Source organism: Mastigoproctus giganteus, chromosome 9 (genome assembly GCF_048544385.1).
Source record: "Mastigoproctus giganteus isolate SK-2022 chromosome 9, ASM4854438v1, whole genome shotgun sequence".
NCBI classification, from domain to species: Eukaryota; Metazoa; Arthropoda; class Arachnida; order Uropygi; family Thelyphonidae; genus Mastigoproctus; species Mastigoproctus giganteus.
Genome location: NC_143583.1, coordinates 93,794,127 through 93,813,516, shown reverse-complemented (window position 1 = coordinate 93,813,516; position 19,390 = coordinate 93,794,127). Strand labels below are relative to the sequence as shown.

The following is a 19,390-nucleotide window of genomic DNA, read 5'->3' as shown; positions in this document are numbered from 1 at the left end:
TTCTGCATAAACAACGCATATTGCTTCCAAAACTATATGTATATTTCAGGAAGCTAGAGAGAACAGCTGCTAATCTCAGCCTGTAATGCCCTGCACCACAACTGTCACAATATTCCAAATGCAGCTCACTAATACTTCGTATAATGGAACTATAACTCCCTTCCCTCTAGATACAAAGGTAGTAAATCTGTAAGATGCTGTGCACCTTCCCAGCTGCCTGGCCAAACATGCTCATACCTGCCAACTTTTAGAAACCGAAAATCAGGATTTTTAAAAGATCTGGCTTTAGATGGAATACTCCAGAATCCAGAACAGTGTTCCCAGACTTTTCTTCAAAATTAATGCATATCATGCACTGTGGCAAGTAAGTTACAAATACTGCTTGCTATGAAATAAAATAATTGTATTTTGAAGTTTTGTTTTCATCTCTCTCTCTTCTCAACTCTGTTATGTAAATAAATAAATTAGTTAAAAATCTGTTTATTCTAGGTATGGCAGAGGCCAAATGAGTTTACATGTTCTTTATGAATGTATACATATTAAAAAGCAACCAGCATTTCCCTCCCCCATGCCAAAGTTTACAATGGGCTGTTCTGTCTCAAACCTATAACTTCCTTACTAGTGATTGTACATGCTAACCACTTATCATGGCTGCCCCATTTTGGTTTCTGCTCGTGCACGAATAGTTGCTGTGGTATTGTGTTTGTTCTCCTGCAAATGTATGATTCAAGATGAATCTGTTCCTGAGTCAGCGAGTGTTGCTCTTCACAACTCTGAAGAAAGAAGTATTCGAGAGATAGTTTTCAAGCGATAGCAAACGAAATTTATGTTCCTCTTCAACAAGGTATCTCATATAGTTTCTATAGGCAGCCACAAAGCTAGGAAGTTTCCAGTGTAAGGATTACTGTCTCGCAGGTTAACCAAGGTCAGTCACTTTACTGTTTTTGTCTGATTAAAGCCCACAAGGTCACCTGTCATTGTTCTTACAAAGAGGATCATGCCTTTCAAAATCTGCAGTGGTGTGACCTCAAATAATGCGTGTAGTTCAAATTAGGACTGTTCTAAGCTTATCTCTAGAATTTAACCCTTTGAATGTATTTTAAAGAATTCTAAAGTATTTCAACTAATTCTCTAATAAGTTTACTGTGAAATTAGTTCAGATAGAAATAATATTGTTTTGAATATTGCATATTTTAAATTTTCATTTTAATTTGCATCTTAAATTTTCATTTTAATATAAAAAGAAACATTGTTTTTACTGTCAATTACAATGGCTCCGCAAGTGAAAATTATTTGCCATATGTGTAAAAAGAAATGCAAAGACTTCCTCCAATACAATGTGGTCATGTACTGTATAAAATGCATAGATTTTTCAACGGTTAACTGGAAAAAGATGTCACAGGCAGCTATCGACTCGTGGAAGGGTCCATGTTGCATAAATTACAAGCAGACAAAGAAAAAGCAGATGAAAAATGAAAATAACTCAGGATCAAGCCCAACGGATCTTTTAAGACTTTCCAATGGTAAATCTCAGTGTTTCACCTCATCGTCAAATGGCATTCAACAGAGTGGGCTATCCGAGGACATACCTCATGACGTGGTATCAGAGCAGACAAATTGCTCCTTCTCTCACCTTCTTAACCACGAAGCCTCACAAGGTGAAAAGCCAGTGAAGATGACCACGAAAATGATTTTTCAAATTTTGGACATTCAAAAATCCATGATGGCCTCTCTTCTTGACGAAACTAAAAAAATCAGGTCAGAAAACGCCCAATTTCGCGAAATAAATTACATTTCACTACAGAAAATCTTGGACTTAAGAGATCTTATTCAAAACTCCAGTAGATTCAATCCTACATGTAACTTGGCGAAATCCATGGAAAATCCCACATTTCAACTAACTCCTATAGCAGAAGCCACTTGTGCATCTATTAAAAAGCAACCTCCACATCCTCCAGTAACTAGTCAATCTCAGAAAGCATGTAAATATGGCAATCGATCTGTCAATCCACTCCTAGAAGATGTCATTTCCTCCAGGAGGCAGGCAGATCACATCGGAGGACAATGGAATCAATCTACCTCTAATCAGACAGGAAGACATCGATACCCCCCTGCTATTGTGTGAACAGCTACCAACTCTTCAATCCGAGCAGTCCTCAGAACTAAAAGTTCAACCAAAGGAATTTTGGTCTCATGACTTGAACCCCAACTGTGTGGTACAGAAGTAGAGTCAAATGTCTTCGAAAATTCATTTTCTCCATTCCTCAATCTATCTGCACTCAACTGCAGATAGAAGTAAGAGTAATAAAAATGAATTCCAAACACGATTTGTACAGCTCTTTCTATATTCAATGTCAATGAATGAATTTTGATCTATTACTAAAGGATCACTGTTGGCCTGAGGGAGCCATTATTCGGCCTTTCTATGGACCTCCTCCTCTTCCTGGAACTAGGTCTTCAGCCAGTGACTTAGCTATCGAAACTAGTCAATGGGAATGACAATTTGTGCATTTTTCAGATATTCTGGAATCCCAACTGGGAAGAACCACTATATATGATTCATCTATCTCTTCATCCTACCAGAATTTGAATGACTCTTAACTCTTGTGAAAACACCTTTCTGCCATGTCACTTGCCAACAATTAAACCAAATAACTTATGCCTTACTACAGCATCAAAAGATGCAATTACTGTATTCTATATGAATGCTCGCAGTCTTGTAAAACACAATGATGAAATTCTTGCTCAACTGACATCACAGAATCTCCATCCAGACCGGATGGTTTTTACCGAGATCTGGTTCTCTCCTGAAGTTTCAATCCGATTTCAAGACTATGCTCTCTTTCACAGTTGCAGATGTGATTCTAAAGGGGGGGGGGGAGTTGCTATTTATGTTCACAATCATTTGCGATGCTCTGCCTTTGAATCATCTGAACAAGCAAATCCTTTAGTCATCTGTTGATGGGAGACTTCAATATTAACATACTTCAAAGCTCTTCCTCTCAAGTGCAAAACCTCCTAGATGTCATTTCTTCCAATGGTTTCTCTCTTCTGACTGACGGAATTATCCCGACTAGAATGGGAGAGTCCCACAATTCCCTTCTTGACTTCGCAATTGGGAATGCTTACTAACCTATGCAGTACTGGATGCAACTATTTCTGATCATCGCCCTATCTTAATGGTAATTGAAAATGAAGAAATTGTGGAAGAGATCATGCACACTTACAGATCTGTCATTCCAGGCTCTCTCAATCAGCTCTGTTATGACCTCCAGCAGTCTTCATGGGATGGGGTGCTTGCTACAGATGATCCTGAAATTGCAACGAACTTCTTCTTCGAGCATATCCTAAATAGTTACGAAAAATGCGTCATACATCAGGAGCCCGGGAATAAAAAGACCACCAGGCCAACATGGAAATTATGCCCATTCATCTCAAACAAAATTTGTAACATGCTAAAGAAAAGGGACAAACTTGCAAGAGTTGCTAAAGCAACAACGAAAGGAGACGGATAAAAACAAATACACAACGTACAGAAACAAGTCACTGACAGTATTCGGTTGGAGAAAAGGAAATATTATAGCTCCCAACTTAAAGGCATCATTGCAAGCAAGGAAAAGTGGACAGTCTTGGACAAGCTGCTACCTGGAAGGAAAATGAAATCACAGAGCTACATTGGAGATATAGTCGAGAACGAGGTACTCATTTCAGATGACCAGGAAAAAGCCGCAGCCTTTTGTAATCACTTTATCTCAAGTGTAAATAATCTCTTTAAAGATGAATTTGATTCTAGAGATAATGCAATGAGAGAATCTGTCAAGCACTTAATGAGGAGTTCTTTTTTTCTCGCTCCGCTCTCAGATCAAGAGATTTTAGCAGCAGGACATCAATTAAAAGTAAAGGGAGCCCCTGGTTTTGATGAAATATCTCCTGCTCTGTTGAAGAAGGTCCTTAACTCAATTCTAACACCACTGAAGTATATTTACAATCTTTCCTTTCAATCTGGTAAATTCCCATCTAGATTCCTGACAATATCAAAAATTTTCGTCCAATAGCTCTACTCTCAGTTTTTGCAAAATTATTCGAAAAAATTCTTCACGGCAGCCTCATGGGCTTCCTGGAAGTCAATCAGTTTATCCATCAACAACAGTATGCTTATCGTTCGAAAAGATCCACTGACCTGGCAATTGTTAACTTCTGCTCTACGATCACGGACTGTCTTGAAAAGGGTCACTATGCAATAGCACCATTTCTAGACCTATCAAAAGCTTTAGACTGCATAAATCATAAAATCCTACTCAACAAGCTCAACAATCTTGGCTTGAAGGAAAAATTAACCTTCTCCTTGAAGACTACCTTACTGATAGGCCATTTGTCATTAAAACAAACCAGTCTTTTTCAGACATTTATTTCTCCAGGGGAGTACCTCAAGGCTCACTTCTTGGACCTATCCTATTTGTTCTTTACATTAATGAATTTCTCTCTCTTCTTCCATCTTCCCACCTAGTAGCATATGCCGATGACATTTCCATTCTAACTACTAATAAAGACCCTAACCAGCTTTAGTGCAAGGTCTCTGCCCTGCTCTCTGAAATGCATAGTTGGCTTCAAAAGAATCAGCTTATACTAAACTCAGAAAAATCCAAATATATGGTGTTTAGGACAAAAAATAAACCATTAAATATTGATTTCGAAATAACATACAAAGGAAAACAACTAAAAAGGGTGAATGATACCAAGTTTCTAGGAATCTGGCTAGATGATAAGCTGAGTTGGGATAAACAAATGATCACCTTACGGAAGAAGACTTCATCACAAGAATACTCCCCCGAGCCTCTGCCTGGGTATCTCCTTCCCTTCTCAGACTAGTATTCCTTTACTTAATACAGCCTCACCTCACATATGGAATCATCTCATGGTAATGAGATGATTCCATATGTGAGGTGAGGTACTACCTGTCAAGATAACCTTGCAAGAATCAATTCAATTGTCTGGCAATCAATGTGTTTGTTCAATTTTAGGCCTTTCCTGGAATGCATTGGTGACTTCGAGATATAAGGAAGCAAGACTCTTAAGCATCTACCAACTGATACAAAAAGCTGAGGCGGTCTTTGTCTACAATGCTTTGAAAACACCAAACTTTCCTCCTCTCTTCAGATCCTTTTTTATAACAACAGAAGAAGAAGAAATAACATATAATTTAAGAAATGAAGTGAATCTGAAGGTTCCACTTTTTAGAAAAGTCATAGGTATAATGTAGGAAAAATATAAAATACAGAGGCGCAAAAACCTGGAATAATCTTCCTGAAAATATCAAAAATGCCATTTCAATAAACCGGTTCAAGAAGCTCCTAACAGAACACATCACCAGGGATATCTGATCTAAATCACCTTCCACTCAACTCCTGAACTTGGCATTCCACAATGCATACCAGTTTGAAAATTATGTAAACAAGTTGAAGGAACTGTCAAAAAGCTTGTAACACTCTAGGCAATTATATTGTCATATTTTTCTTTCATGTTTCTTATTGTAAAAGTATTCACAATGTAATTATAAGTACTGTTGTTAACCACATGCCATATGTGTTTGGTTTTTGAAGTCTCTGTAATGGAATGTAGAAACATGTCTGATTTATTTATGATGTATCTGTTAAATAACACCTGTGTAATTTCAGGTCTGTTTTTATTGTTACCTTTTTCAAAGGGAACACCCCCTAAAAAGCCTCTGGCTTATGTTCTCCCTTCCTTCTTGCTGTTATCTCCCAACAATTGTAACACAAGCTAGGGATTAATAAATTATCAAATTATTCAAAATCTTCCCTGATCTGGATTGAGGCTGGCATGGTTGAGGTTGATGATAATCAACCTCAACCATGCCAACTTGGAAATCAACCACCAACTCGAGTGCAGTTCAAACTACATTCCCTCAAAATATTCAAAATCTTTCTTTTAACAACTACAATACATAAAACATAACGAGCTACCCAACGATCAGTAGCAAAAGGCATGCTGAACTCCATTCAAACCATTAACGATAAGTAATGATCTGAATTTTATCTTCATTCCAATAAAGGGGATTGAAAATAGGATATTAGAAAAATTAAATCTTTTTAAAAATGAGTAATGTAAATATTTCTGTCATAACTTACAATATACTGTAAGCTTAAGGCTTACTATATAAAAAAAAAAAAAAAAACACACACTTGGGGGATGAACGTTACTACACAGTTATAAGACGCCATGCAAATTTCGGGCAGAATTACGATGAACATTTCTATTAACAGGGGGAGGTCGGTAAAGGGTTCGAGGTATGCTGGGAAGTCGCGGCTATATATAAGGATGTCAGAAAGGAAAGTAACGGAATTAATGATAGAGGGAGTGATGGAGGTGAAGTCAGTAACGGCGTTAATGATAGAGGGGATAATAAGTGCTAGTGAGGAAGAGTTCTGGAGATGCAGTCTGGTTGTACCAAGAGTAGTCGTGAAATTATTGGAGATAGTCAGTCGGGAAGTGGCAAGCTTTTCTGCTGTATTTCAGAAAGGAGAAATTTCCAGCCAACATAAAAGGGTTATTCAGTCAACTATGTTAAAGGCAGCAAGGAGGAATCATGGTGAGGCGAGAGGAAGATAAGAATTAAAAGCCGGGTATTAGATGAGGAAGTCGTCACAGAAGGTGTGGGAAGGTCAAGGTGCTGATCCTAAAGCACTGAAAAATATAACTATTGTAAGTACTGTTTGGTATTATTATTTCTAATAATGCTATTCAGAAAGAAAAAGGCATTCCGGAGTCCTAAAGTACTATTGGTTTGTTTAGCCTCGGGAATAGCTGGACTAACAAGTTTGAGATTGTAATGAAACCTTTAGTTAGATTGTCAATTAGATTAGAAGAGATATTCTAAATGGAATTGCTGTAATTGTTTTTTTTTTGGAAAACTTCCATAATAGGAAAAGTTGTGGATAAATTTGTTTGTTCTATAATTAAACATGTTAAGTTTATCAGGTGTTGTTCATTGCCCCACTCAATCTCTAGCAAAAGGTATAAGTAATCCTGAAATTTTCTGATACAGTCAGTGGCCCAAAAGATAACAAGTGTTACCTAAAATTAAAATAAGCATTCTCACTATAATTAAAATAAGAAAAGCAGGGGCTTACAAATTTGGCATGCCAGCCAGCACCTTATAAAAATAGTGGAAGCTTACACTAAGAAAGCTTACACTTAAAAAAGAAAAAATACTCTTTTTTTTTTTTTTTTTTGTTTTCTTCTTGTCACACATTCTAAATATTTTTAGGCACTTAATATGTTCAGCAATAATGATTTTTCCCATAATGTGATATTTAATATCATATTAGCAAAATGCAAGCCTAATTCATATTTTCTTCCCTTTCCACACACACCCTTTTCCCTATATTTTCACAATACAGGAAAGATATGCATATATACATCCCTAAATTTTTAAATATAATTCTTGTTTTATTTGAAGATTTTATTTTTATACTTGAAATAAGTGTAACAAATTAATTTTCATATTAAATCAACTGTTATAAATTAAGCCCACACTACTTTTACAATCAAGCAAAGTGGTGATAATGAACACCAAAGACAATGAACAAATAATAAGGAATTACAGGAACTCCCAGACTTACGTAATACTCTACTTACGGAAATTCGACTTAAGTTTTTGCCAGTCAGTGCAAATTTAAAAAATCGTGGAAACGTATTTTGCATCCCGTAGGAATAAATGGAGGCATCGTGAAAATACTGTAATGTGAACCCAATAACACATTTTTTTTTTTTTTTTTTTTAATTCGTTCCAAGTCATTGGAAGTTGAAAATTTTGCTATATTACTAAGCTATTTACAGTCGGTCCTCATATAGCACGATAGTTGTGTTCCTAGAAACCCTCATGCAATGCAAAATCGTGCAATAGAAACAACAGGCCCTATGGGAAAATCAGGGTTAGGTGCCGGCCACCCAAGATTGAACACACAATTGTAACCAAAACATTACCAAACACAATAAATAATCGTAATAAAATGCTTATGTATTTTATTACGACTATTACATAATAAAATATTGCTAATGCTTTTGCTTCTATTGTAAGCAGACTTGTTTTTTGTTTGATTTTCTATCCAAACAGATGACAGCCGTTCCATCTCTTCCAATTCTTTGTGTCTTAATCTAATGGATTTTAATTACACTTTGAGTTGTTCCTGCTATGAAAGTTGTTTTTATTTTCTCTGCATTCTTTCTAATTATCGGCGTTGCCTCATTTAGGTCTGTAGCACGTGCAATATCACATGGTCTTTCATTTCGCTCAAAGCGTTTCACAATTTCATATTTTTTCTCTATCGACAGAGGTGGACTGGCCATAAGCCTTACCGGGGAAACCCCGGCGGGCCGGAGGCCAGTGTGATTCTGGCCATAAACCATAGTATGAGGCCACTATAAATTTTCCCGGGAAGAATTTTTGACCCAGTCCGCCTCTGTTTATCGATATTGCTTTTCTTTTTCTCTGTGAATCTGCAGTGTCTACACCAGGACACTTCCCTTTCACACTTTTAAGTATTTTACTCATTTTTAGGGAATAAAGCACAATTACAAAAGGAGGAGGCACGCTTGATACACATAAACAAAGCTGCACGCGGGTAGCAACTGAATAAACAACACCATAAAGGCAGAGATACACTATTAACACCTCACATTTTACTCAAGACATTTCTAGGGGTTACTACCATAAAACAATTTCCATTTACGTTTCTGCTAGTGGAATCTGTTATAAACTGGTAGTAAACTCGATTTAATTGCATTTGCAATTATACCGATAGCTGGAACTGTGTCGGTTTTTACGTTATTATGGTGAACTGTGTTTCCCCTTCACTGATATAAAATACATAAATACATTTTCGGAATCTTCTCTTCATTCCTATTGTGTTGCGTTCAGTTGGGGTGATTCGCGTTCAACTGCAATTTCTTGTAAATACAAAGGCAAATCGTGCATAAGCGAATTCGGTTCGTAGTATATAAGATATCGTTTCCCTATTTATAAATCGTGTATGATCAAATTCGTGTAGTGTAAACACGTGTTATACGAGGACTGACTGTATCTCTCAAAAAGGTCATATTTATAATGGAAATTGCACTACGTTCATCGTTACCATGTTTCCATTATAAGAATCACTTTTGTGATATTTTCTAAAGCATGTTTCTGTAGGTCATGACCACAAAACAATAAAAACAATTTGCACTTTCTAATTTATTGGGCTTTTCTGTTAGTGCATCTAATTATAAACAGGTAGTAAACTTGATCTTATTGCATTTGCAATAATACCAATAACTGCAATTGTGTGGGTTTTTACGCTATTGGTGAAATGTGTCCCCCTTCACTGAAATCTTCAATCATATAAAAAACAAATTTTCAGAAACTTCTCTTCCTTCCTATTTATGTATTAACAATGATGAAGGGAAAGGGACCAACAGAAAGTGCAAGTGCTGGCAGGGCCAGGAAATGAAACAAAATTGATTTAGAAGTACAAAGTAGGACAAAGTTTGTAATCTATTGCAAGGAAATTAGGTCTCGCTGCTTCAACAGTAAATACTATTTTAAAGACAGTGCGCATATAAAAGAACATGTTAAAGGATCAATGCACTTAAGATCAACAGTGATCACAAAACAGCATTCAGGTGCTATATCAAAGATGGAACAGCTGTTAATAATATGGATGGAAAATCAGATTCAGAAACGAGTGCCCCTGAGTCTAATGACCATTCAAGCAAAAGCAACAAGTATTTATAAAGATATTAAGGATAAGTATGGCGAACCCCAACCCAAGTTCGTGGCAAGCAACAGGGTGGTTTAATAGGTTCAAGCATCGGGCTGGTTTACACAACGTTAAAGTATGCAGTAAGTTGGCAGTGCCAATTCTGCAGCTGCAGAGAAATTTTGTGATGTATTGGAAAAAATTATTGATGAAGGAGGCTATTCAATGCAGCAAATTTTTAACGTTGACCAGACTGGTTTGAATTGGAAAAAAAATTCCGGATTGAAAATACACTGCCAGGTTTCGAGGCATCAAAAGATAGTGCCACCTCTTGCTTGGGGCTAATGCAGGGGGAGATTACAGATTAAAGCCACTGCTTGTGTACCATTCTGGAAATCCTTGTGCATTTAAGGGCATCAATAAAGCCACCCTACCCATGCATTTCTGATCGAACCAGAGAGCATGGATAACAATCTCTCTCTTTGAGGATTGGTTTAATTGCTGCTTCATTTCTGAGGTTGAAAAATATTGTAAAAACAAAGACGTTCCTTGCAAGATTTTGCTTCTATTAGATAATGCTCCTGGACATCCTACGCATTTAGATGATTTCAATTCAAACGTGAGAGTCATATTTCTACCGCAAAACATGACTTCACTCATCCAACCTATGGATCAGGGTGTTATTTCGAATTTAAAAGCATACTATTTACACACAACATTTGCTTAAGCATCGTCTGCAGTAGATGATGAGAAAAATTTTACATTAAGAGACTTTTGAAAATCTTACAATATTTACCACGCCATCTTAAACATTAATAAGGCCTGGGCGGAAATTACTAAAAGTTGTTCAAATGGCTCTTGGAAGAAGATATGCCCATGGCACGTAAAAGGCTTTGAAGGATTTGAAAAAGACAAATCATATGAAGAGGTTACAGAGCTACTTCAGTTTGAGGTAGGTGCCAAAGACATGGAGGAGTTAATAGAGGAAGAAGAGAAGGAATTATCTAACGAAGATTGCAGGCAGTGATAGTGAAAGAAGAAAATGCTGACGAAGCTCAAGATGAACCAAATGAGGAGCCGAGACGATTCACCACCAGAGAGATGGCAATGGCATTTTGTGAAATTGCATGGGCAATGGCGAGGTTTGAGAAGATGAATCCTGACAGCGAACGATTCTTAAAAGTTAACAGAAGGGTGAATGATATGCTTGCTTGCTACAAAGAAATCTACGATGAAATGGAATAAAAAAAAAAAAAAGCCACCGTCAAGTCATCCATTAATATGTTCTTTCATAAGGTTGAGCAGCCAACCCCTTCTAAATCTCCACAGCCCTCAACCTCTGCAGCAGCGTACTTATCAACTGAAGACGTCAATTCTGGCAACGATGCCCGAGAGATAAAACTTACTGATGTTATGCCTGTCTCCTCTCTTTTTTTGTAATTTTATAATTTTGAAAATTTTTTAAAATGCACACTTTTGTAATTTTTCTTGTGCATGAGATAAAAAATTGAATAAATACAATAAATAATTCTATTTACATGTTCGTTGAACATTTTTTTTTTTTTTTTTTTTTATTCAATCAATTCAGCGAGCACAGTTGTGAGTGTTGCGCAAGCATGGGGGAAATTCCAACTTATGTAGCTTTCCACAGAACACAACCCTTACGTAAGTCAGGGAGTTCCTGTATATGTTAAAGAATAATTTAATGAAAAATAACACTTTCCCCACATATTAAAATGAATAATTTTTCATTCCTGGGTAATGGCTGAAAACTCAAAGAACATCATGTGCCACTGTAAAGGGAAAATGAACACAGCACCAAACACTGGCTTTTAGGTGCATATAATTAAGTTATATGCATAATTGTAAAAAAAAATAAAATAAAATAAAAATAAATAAATAACATGACATACGCATATTTGTAAAATAACAGAAACTTGACCAAAAACTGGAAGAAATCAACAACTTACTGGACAATCAGAAGACACATCTGATTATCAGAAAGCTTGGCAGAAATTATGTTTGAGCGTATCAGGTCCCATTCCTCATTTACACTCTTTGGCTTTTAGAATAACTTTTTTGCCCTAGCATATAAGTTATTCTAAAGCTCTTGTTTCCCATACGTAGAATTTTACATCTGGCAGAATGAAAACATAACTATCACTTCTCTAACTATCGACAAAACCTGTCAATCGTGTTGAAGCCTGTCTTTCATTGCTAACTATCCTCCAAACCTTTATATCTACAAATTTCAAACACTACCCATCATTCCCTAATCTAGATCATTTAAAACTAGAAACAGAGGGGCTAGAATCAAACCCTGAGGTACCGCTCTTATAAACCTGGCCCTCTCTGAAGAATGGCCATTTATAACAACCCTCTGCCTCTTGTCTTTAAGCCATCCCTCAAACCATTTCAGAATCTTTCCTCTGATCCCATTAGATTCCAGCATATACAGAAACTCCCATGTAGAAAAGTGCCAAACTTTGCTAAAGTTGAAGTATATAATGTCAAAACCGTTTCTTGCATTAAAATTCTGTGTAACCACACAACACAGGTTGGTCAAACAAGATTTTCTCTTTATAAAGCTGTGGTGTAATCCATTAATCCAGAGGCAGGTGAATGGGGGGGGATCCTTTTGGACCCCACACAACTTCAGCTATATTGTGCTCTTCATCTACTCAGTTCACATAGCGAAACTCCAAACACCATTCAAAAGAAGAGTGTTTTATTTTGACTTCTCCAATGAAAATTCCAGAAATCTCTGTTAATTATCACTCAAGCAGGAAAAAATGCACGATTAAGCTTATTCACAATAATTATATGCATGTGCTGAAAAACAAGAATTTAAAATTGGTAGCATCTGTCATATATAATTATTGAAGCCTGCTTGCTTTACATTTCATGACAGTACCCATAATTGTTATAATCTCTGGTTTTGTATCATGGAAGAATCTAACTGGTGTCTAGTTGTTAACGCATGCAGATTTTTTGATTTACATTTCACGTGCCCAAATACAGGAGATGATGAAAACATACATAAAGTGATGTCTAAAGTGCTGCAGAGGTTTTTATTTTAAAAATATAAAATTAAAAATAAAAATGGATTTTTCATAGCTATGTTCATAATAGATTGAAAATAAACGTGGCACCAAAAAATTTCAAAAATTTGAATTATTTCTTGCTAGTTTTTAAGATTATAAATGAGGTAGCTTTTTCCTGAGTGCATGCCCAATCCTCAAAAAACACTGGCATACCAATTTAAAGGTTAAAGATATTATACTTCTCATGATGATCAATGTAATGCATATTTTATGAACTTCCCTGCAACCGAGATTAAACTAATTGTTACAGTTACTTATTTGATCTTTAGTGTCCCCACTGCTTGTTGGCAAATTGTTAGCACTTCAATCCAAGGAGATTACCCCGAAATATAATAACAACCTCAATGATTAAAGGTTTGGAACATTCCTTTGTAGCCTCTTTCAATATCACTGGGTAAATACCACCAGTATCCTGGGGCTTTACCCATTTTCAAGCTCAGCAAGTTTTTTTTTTTTTTTTTTTGTTAGGCCTTTATGTAAATTGATATCACGTATCTTATGGTGCTTGTATATTAGCATAATATTCTCTGCCCCAAAAAGGACTTTTTACTGTGAAGATCAATACAAATCATCTGTTCACCAGTGACATAGTGGATTATTTATAATTCAATCTTTTTCACTGAGCAAAGATCCTATCTGATTTACTCTTTTCCCACTTTGTCTTTATAGGAGCAAATGTAAAATCACTTGCAAACTATTTATTTCTAGTATGTTACTATCATTTAACATAGGAAACACCCAAATTTGTTAACATTACTTACTGAAGCACAGGCTAGGATACCAAAGAAGCCTACTTTCTGAACCAGATTTTGGACAGCCAATCTTGCTCTATCCAGGAATGACTACAAAAGGGAGAACAAACAATATATTAAAAATACACATACAAAAAAAAAAAAAAAGAAAGAAAAAAGTAAGATGATGAATTTTTAGAATTCAATGTATTTTAATAATAATCTTTATATACATTTTGTTGTCATATTATGAGATAAGAAATATAATCAGTAATTCCCCACCATTCATGAGGATTCCTTTCTTGAGAAGCCTTGCCAACAGCAAATTTGCAAGTGGAAAACTTAAGACCTTATGGGAAGAGCAGAGCTGGGGGAATAGAAGTTGCAAGTAGCCCTATGGAATATTTATGTGCTCATAAATATTCATTTATTCAACTAAGTTAAAATAACAGATTTTTGCATCTTAAATTAGAATTAAATTTTCATTTAACTTTTACCCTTCACAAGACAACATCCAATGATGTTGATGCTGATGTATTCTTGTTGATTGTGATGATGAAGATGGAGGTGGTTGTCACCAAGGAGAGGAATCCTTTGAATTCCCCTCCCAAAGCACTCCCATCTCCAAATTGCTTGGATTATCATCCAAAAGGTGAGCTGAGTGTGGCTTGATGCTTCTGGTATTTTTTGAAGGTCACTGCAAGGTGGCCAAAGCTGGCTGAGTGTTTCAAGGACTCAAGGGCTCATTCCGTAAAGGGATCGATTTCCATAGCTTCACTGGGCAACATTTGAAGTGATTACATTAATGCATTCACATTTATTAAAGCTACCTTCATTTCCTGTCCCATATCCCTTCTTCCTCTCTTCATTATAACTGGATGATGCAATTAGTGACTTCATTTGAACACAAATTGTCACACCCTTCACCATATAAAGGCTTGGCAGACTTCAGGATCCATGTTCAGCTAATATAATCACATCACTTATAAAACCATTTATGACCTTTCTAAATTTTCTCACATCCAGCATTAAGATTGGACTGTTTGAGTTCATCACTGATTTATTTATGATAGTTAATGTATGTATGTATGTATGTATGTATGTATGTATGGTAGCATATCCTTTCTAGACATCTTTTAATGAAAAATTAGTTATTTTCAATGCCTGAAACACGGAAATGCATCAAGTGTAACGGCTCTTGTATTACATCCTGATCCATGGGTTGAAGGAGTGAAGTGGTAATGGGAGAGAGAGGGGAAGATGACCTTGACGTTAGGATGAGTAAGCCAAAATAACTCTAGATGATAGGAACATTTTCAAGCATCAGCAACACTTAAATAAAGCCCAGATTTTTTGCCGTGCGGCTTCTATAGCTGAGCGAGCAGGAGCAGGAATGCATTCGCACATACTCTTTGAGTAAACCGGGGTCTAAGCCCCTGACTGCTAAAAATGGTCGATCTGCCAACCCGCACTGGACCAGCATGGCAGATTGTGGTCCATTCCTCTCACCATGAATCGCTGAGGATGCTTCCATCCTGCAATCGATTGATAATGGCTGCAGTTTACCTTTACCACTTCATGAACAAAGCAGCTGTGGAATGTCCAAAAAATAATAAATAAATAAAAAAAGAGAAACCATTGCTTCCTATTTGACCACCAGAAAACAGGGAAAGGATTCTTATTTTGTGCCTCAGGAGCACATGGGTTAAAGATTCATTAGAGATGCACGAGTCTGACCATGTAGCCAAAAAAAAAAAAATATTTGCCCATCTGTCACTTATTTAAAACATTTAACTGTTTTCGTTTTCTCCTCCTTTGAAAGGAATGTGCAATTAGGCATGCATATCTATAACAGTCATGTCTCCATCAGCATTAAAGATGAGATCGTCATTAGATTCCAGGATGATCCTCCAGGACTGGAGAAGTGCTAATGTCTCCCCAATTTACAAAAGAGGTGGAGCTCAGGTCTTTTTCTTTACAGCCTTTTTCCAGAAGAAGTTTCTTGGATTCCTCTGGATATTGTGAAGTCCCTTCATGATCTGCTGATGCTGCCTCTCCCATTAACTTCATATGAAGTAAGTTGTAACACTTCTTAAAAATGATTAAAGCAGTCCCTACTGGCTTGAAACTTGTCAGAACCAGCACTGAATTTTCAGCAAAAAGTCTTGTAAATTAGTATGGCTTTGTTGCAGACAAGATAATACTAACAGGCATTTTCTTTTGCAACCAGTCCTCCATCCAAATGGTCAGTGTAGAGTGTTTAGTGTCAAACAGCACCAGGGGGTTCCTCCATCTCCGCATCCAATTTATCTTTAGCAAGCTCATTAAGAACTTATCTTATATTCTAAAGACTACTTTTTTTTTAATCTTAGCCACATTTGCATTTCCCCTCCCCTTTCTGTGTACAGTTATGGGCCCTTATAATATTACTATAATTTTAATCAACAGATTCATTGCTACTGATTAGCACTCATAATTATATACTCTCTATATGATACAATGTTGTATTAAAGTAATACAATAATGTGCAAAACATAAATGCTATTGCTAACTTTTCAGGAGATGGACTGCAATATGATCACACAAAGTTCAACAGGGAATAATGAGTGATGGTGTGGTGAAGGCAGCAGCTGAATACCCTTACATGTGTTAGTTGTCTGACGGCACCAGGGGTTTCCCCCCATCTCTGTTCCGCCACATACACGTGTGAGAAGTTTAAGACAAGGTAGAGTCAATATGCCAACAGCACAGGCTAAGGTATTGCAATCTGCTAATACTCAGCCAACTGCTTTGTGAAATGTAAGTGTGTATACAGAAGTAAAGTCATAAATATTCATGACCTATGAGCCAAATTTACAGATGACAAGGGACTGCTGTATATTAAAATAGTGTTTACCTGCAACACATTCAAAAAATACATTTGGATATATGTTCAAGAAGCAAGGTAAGTTGGTTTTTTTTTTTTTGTACAGTAACAATTTTTTTTTGCCAGTGACTTTAAAGCTGTTGGCTGCAATCCAAGAAACCACTGTCTTAAACACTTCTGTTACAGTAAAAAAAAAAAAAAACTAATACTGAATTCAAGATTCAGATGCATTTTTTAATGATTTAATTTTAAAAAACTGAAATGGGTAACAATGTATTAAAAATATTAACATGCAATACATTACATTAAAAAAAATACATTTGGCCATGTTTCGCTCTAACAGTATAATCACCTCACTCAAACATGGACTGCAACTGCCAGCTAACCATTCACTTTTCAACACGCTAAAATTTGCAAATATGCTGAAAGATGAAGCAACAGTAGTAAGCATGCCAAGTTCTTTTGCAAGCTTTGCAAAAACTTCCACAGTGAAAGCGTTTAGATCAAAAGATGTGCCAAGTTTATTATAGGCTCAGCCATGAAAAGCCAAGAAGAAAAAAGTTATGCTAAGTTCGCTACTGGCTAATCAGATTAAAAGTGCAATGCACTTGGTGAATCACCACATTATTTAAACTGCAGTTCATTTCAGTTTGTAAGGTGATGAATATGGCAAGTGTATGAGAAACTTTTAATCTGGTTAGCCACTAGCAAACCTGGCATAACATTTTCATCTCAATGCTTTTCTTGGCCGAGCCTATAATGAACTTGGCACCACTGTTTGATCTCAAAACCTTTTCACAGTGGAGATTTTTGCAAAGCTTGCAAAAGAACTGGGCTCACTTTTTTTTTACAAATTTTTGTTTGAGATATCTTTTTGCAGAGTTATAAAACTTTCAACACATTAACATGCTACGTTATATTGGCAAATATCAATAACAATTAGATGGATACGATTTCTTCTCTGGGCCATGCAAATAAATGATCCACGTTTAAACAACAGTGGGTACCATAGTAATGCAGGATCACGTACAGCAAATAATGGTCTGCAGTGTATCAAGAAGCGCATAAACTAAGCATGCACTTAGTTTTTAATTAATACAAATGGATTATTTTTATTAATTAAAAACTATCACTCATTCTGTTATTTTAACACATGTAGTCCTTAGATAACTTGTTATATTTTTATTAATTTTCCCATTGGCAGGAAAGACTATCCTATAATTGTACCAAATTGCAAGTCTTTAACGTAATCAGAAACATGTTAGAATATTGATGGGTGAGCCAGTCGAACAACAAAAACTTCTCTTTGAGGCTGTGCAGAAGGATTGTGGTTCATCCCAGAGAAATAAAATTTGGTATATTTTGTCTCAAGTGTAAATGCTTTCAGAAATCCAAAATTTTAATCTGGCTTTTTTATGTTCAAGAATACAGAGCAGTGAAAACATGTACAGTAAACCCCCGCTATTCGCGGTATCTGTATTCGCGGTTTCACGTATTCGCGATCGCCGATTTAATATAAAATGAAACCTTAAAAAATGTGAATTTTAAAACGCCGTAAATATTTTCCGCCATAAAAAACATGGGCGTGGCTAAAATTATCTTTCCCGGTCAAAACAGCGCTCAGTGGGTGGGGGGAGAGGGGTGAAAAAATCGCAAGCGTGGATGTTTCTCGCTAATCCTTGTTCAGTATGTGTTAGTCATGGAAGGTTTCGTCGTTTGATTTTAATTTATGTTTATAAATTGAATAAATTTATCAATTTATAAATTGATATGCTTACAAAAATGATAACTCTACTGTTTTGCAGTGTAAAACAGACTTTTTCGAGTGCGTTAACGGAAGAAAGTGACTTTATTGTGGTCAAGTTCTTTCTAACCCCTACAAAAATATGGCTACGAATAAAAAGAGAAATGTGAAAATATCAAAGAAGGTGATGACACTAGCGAATAAAATTGAGTTATTAGACGAATTTTCTAAAGGTGAAAGTGTCTCCTCAGTGGCAAAACATTATAAAATCAATGAGTCAACAGTACGATCAATCAAGAAATCGGAAGAAAAAATCTGCCGTAGTGTCCGTGAAACCGCGCTAATTGCTTCAAAAATTTGCTCTGTAACTCGTGATGTTAAATTTAAAAAAATGGAAAAGCTTTAAATCTGTGGATAGAAGACCGAATTCAAAATAAAATTCCGTTAAGTTCACTCATCATTCGTGAAAAGGCAAAACTTCTTTATCAACACTTTAGCGAAACTGGTGATAGCACTGGCGGGATGTTTTTTTTTGCTAGCAAAGGCGCTGATTTGAAAGATTTGTTTGAAATTTCTAATAAATATTACATTTAATATTAAATTGTTTCTTATTTTCATTTCGATGCCATATGCTTGCATTTCACTATGTACTGTCATGTACAGTCATATTATGAAGGTACATATAATACATACATAGACAAAATTTTAGACTAGTTTTTCTTATATAGTTCATACTTTGGAACGGAACCCCTTTATTACTATGGGAGCCATAACTCAGTATTCACGTTTTCGGTATTTGCGACATTTCTCAGGAACGTAACCCCCGCGAATAGCGAGGGTTTACTGTATTTGCTGGTTTGAGTAAAAGATGCAGGCAACTAGTTAAGAACTTGGCTAGGTGTGATGCCATGGATCTTGACTTGGCTAATTAAAATATTTTAATTGCAATATCTTATTGTTATTTATTTTCACTTTTTATTTATACAGTTTTTAATTGTAAATGGCTATAATTTTAAGCATTAATTTTTATTAGCTTTTTATATTGTGTATTTATCAATGAATAAATGTAATTTTGAATAGTGTGGTAAGTGTTCAATAGCCCCAGCATGTTGAATTTGAACGGTAAAACAGCTATTTGAAAAGTATGATTCCCAACAAAGAAATATTAATATCTTCTTGTTGCAGCA

At 35.9% G+C, this 19,390-nt stretch overlaps 1 protein-coding gene across 1 annotated transcript in view; it reads right to left on the bottom strand.

The window, feature by feature from the left end:
• LOC150080552 (vacuole membrane protein 1-like) overlaps window positions 1-19,390 on the bottom strand; it is a 246,568-nt gene that overhangs the window by 61,771 nt on the left and 165,407 nt on the right. The window contains exon 10 of the mRNA XM_090381983.1: window positions 13,624-13,704. Coding sequence (XP_090238109.1) covers window positions 13,624-13,704 — 81 coding nt within the window. The remainder of the gene's footprint in view (window positions 1-13,623; window positions 13,705-19,390) is intronic.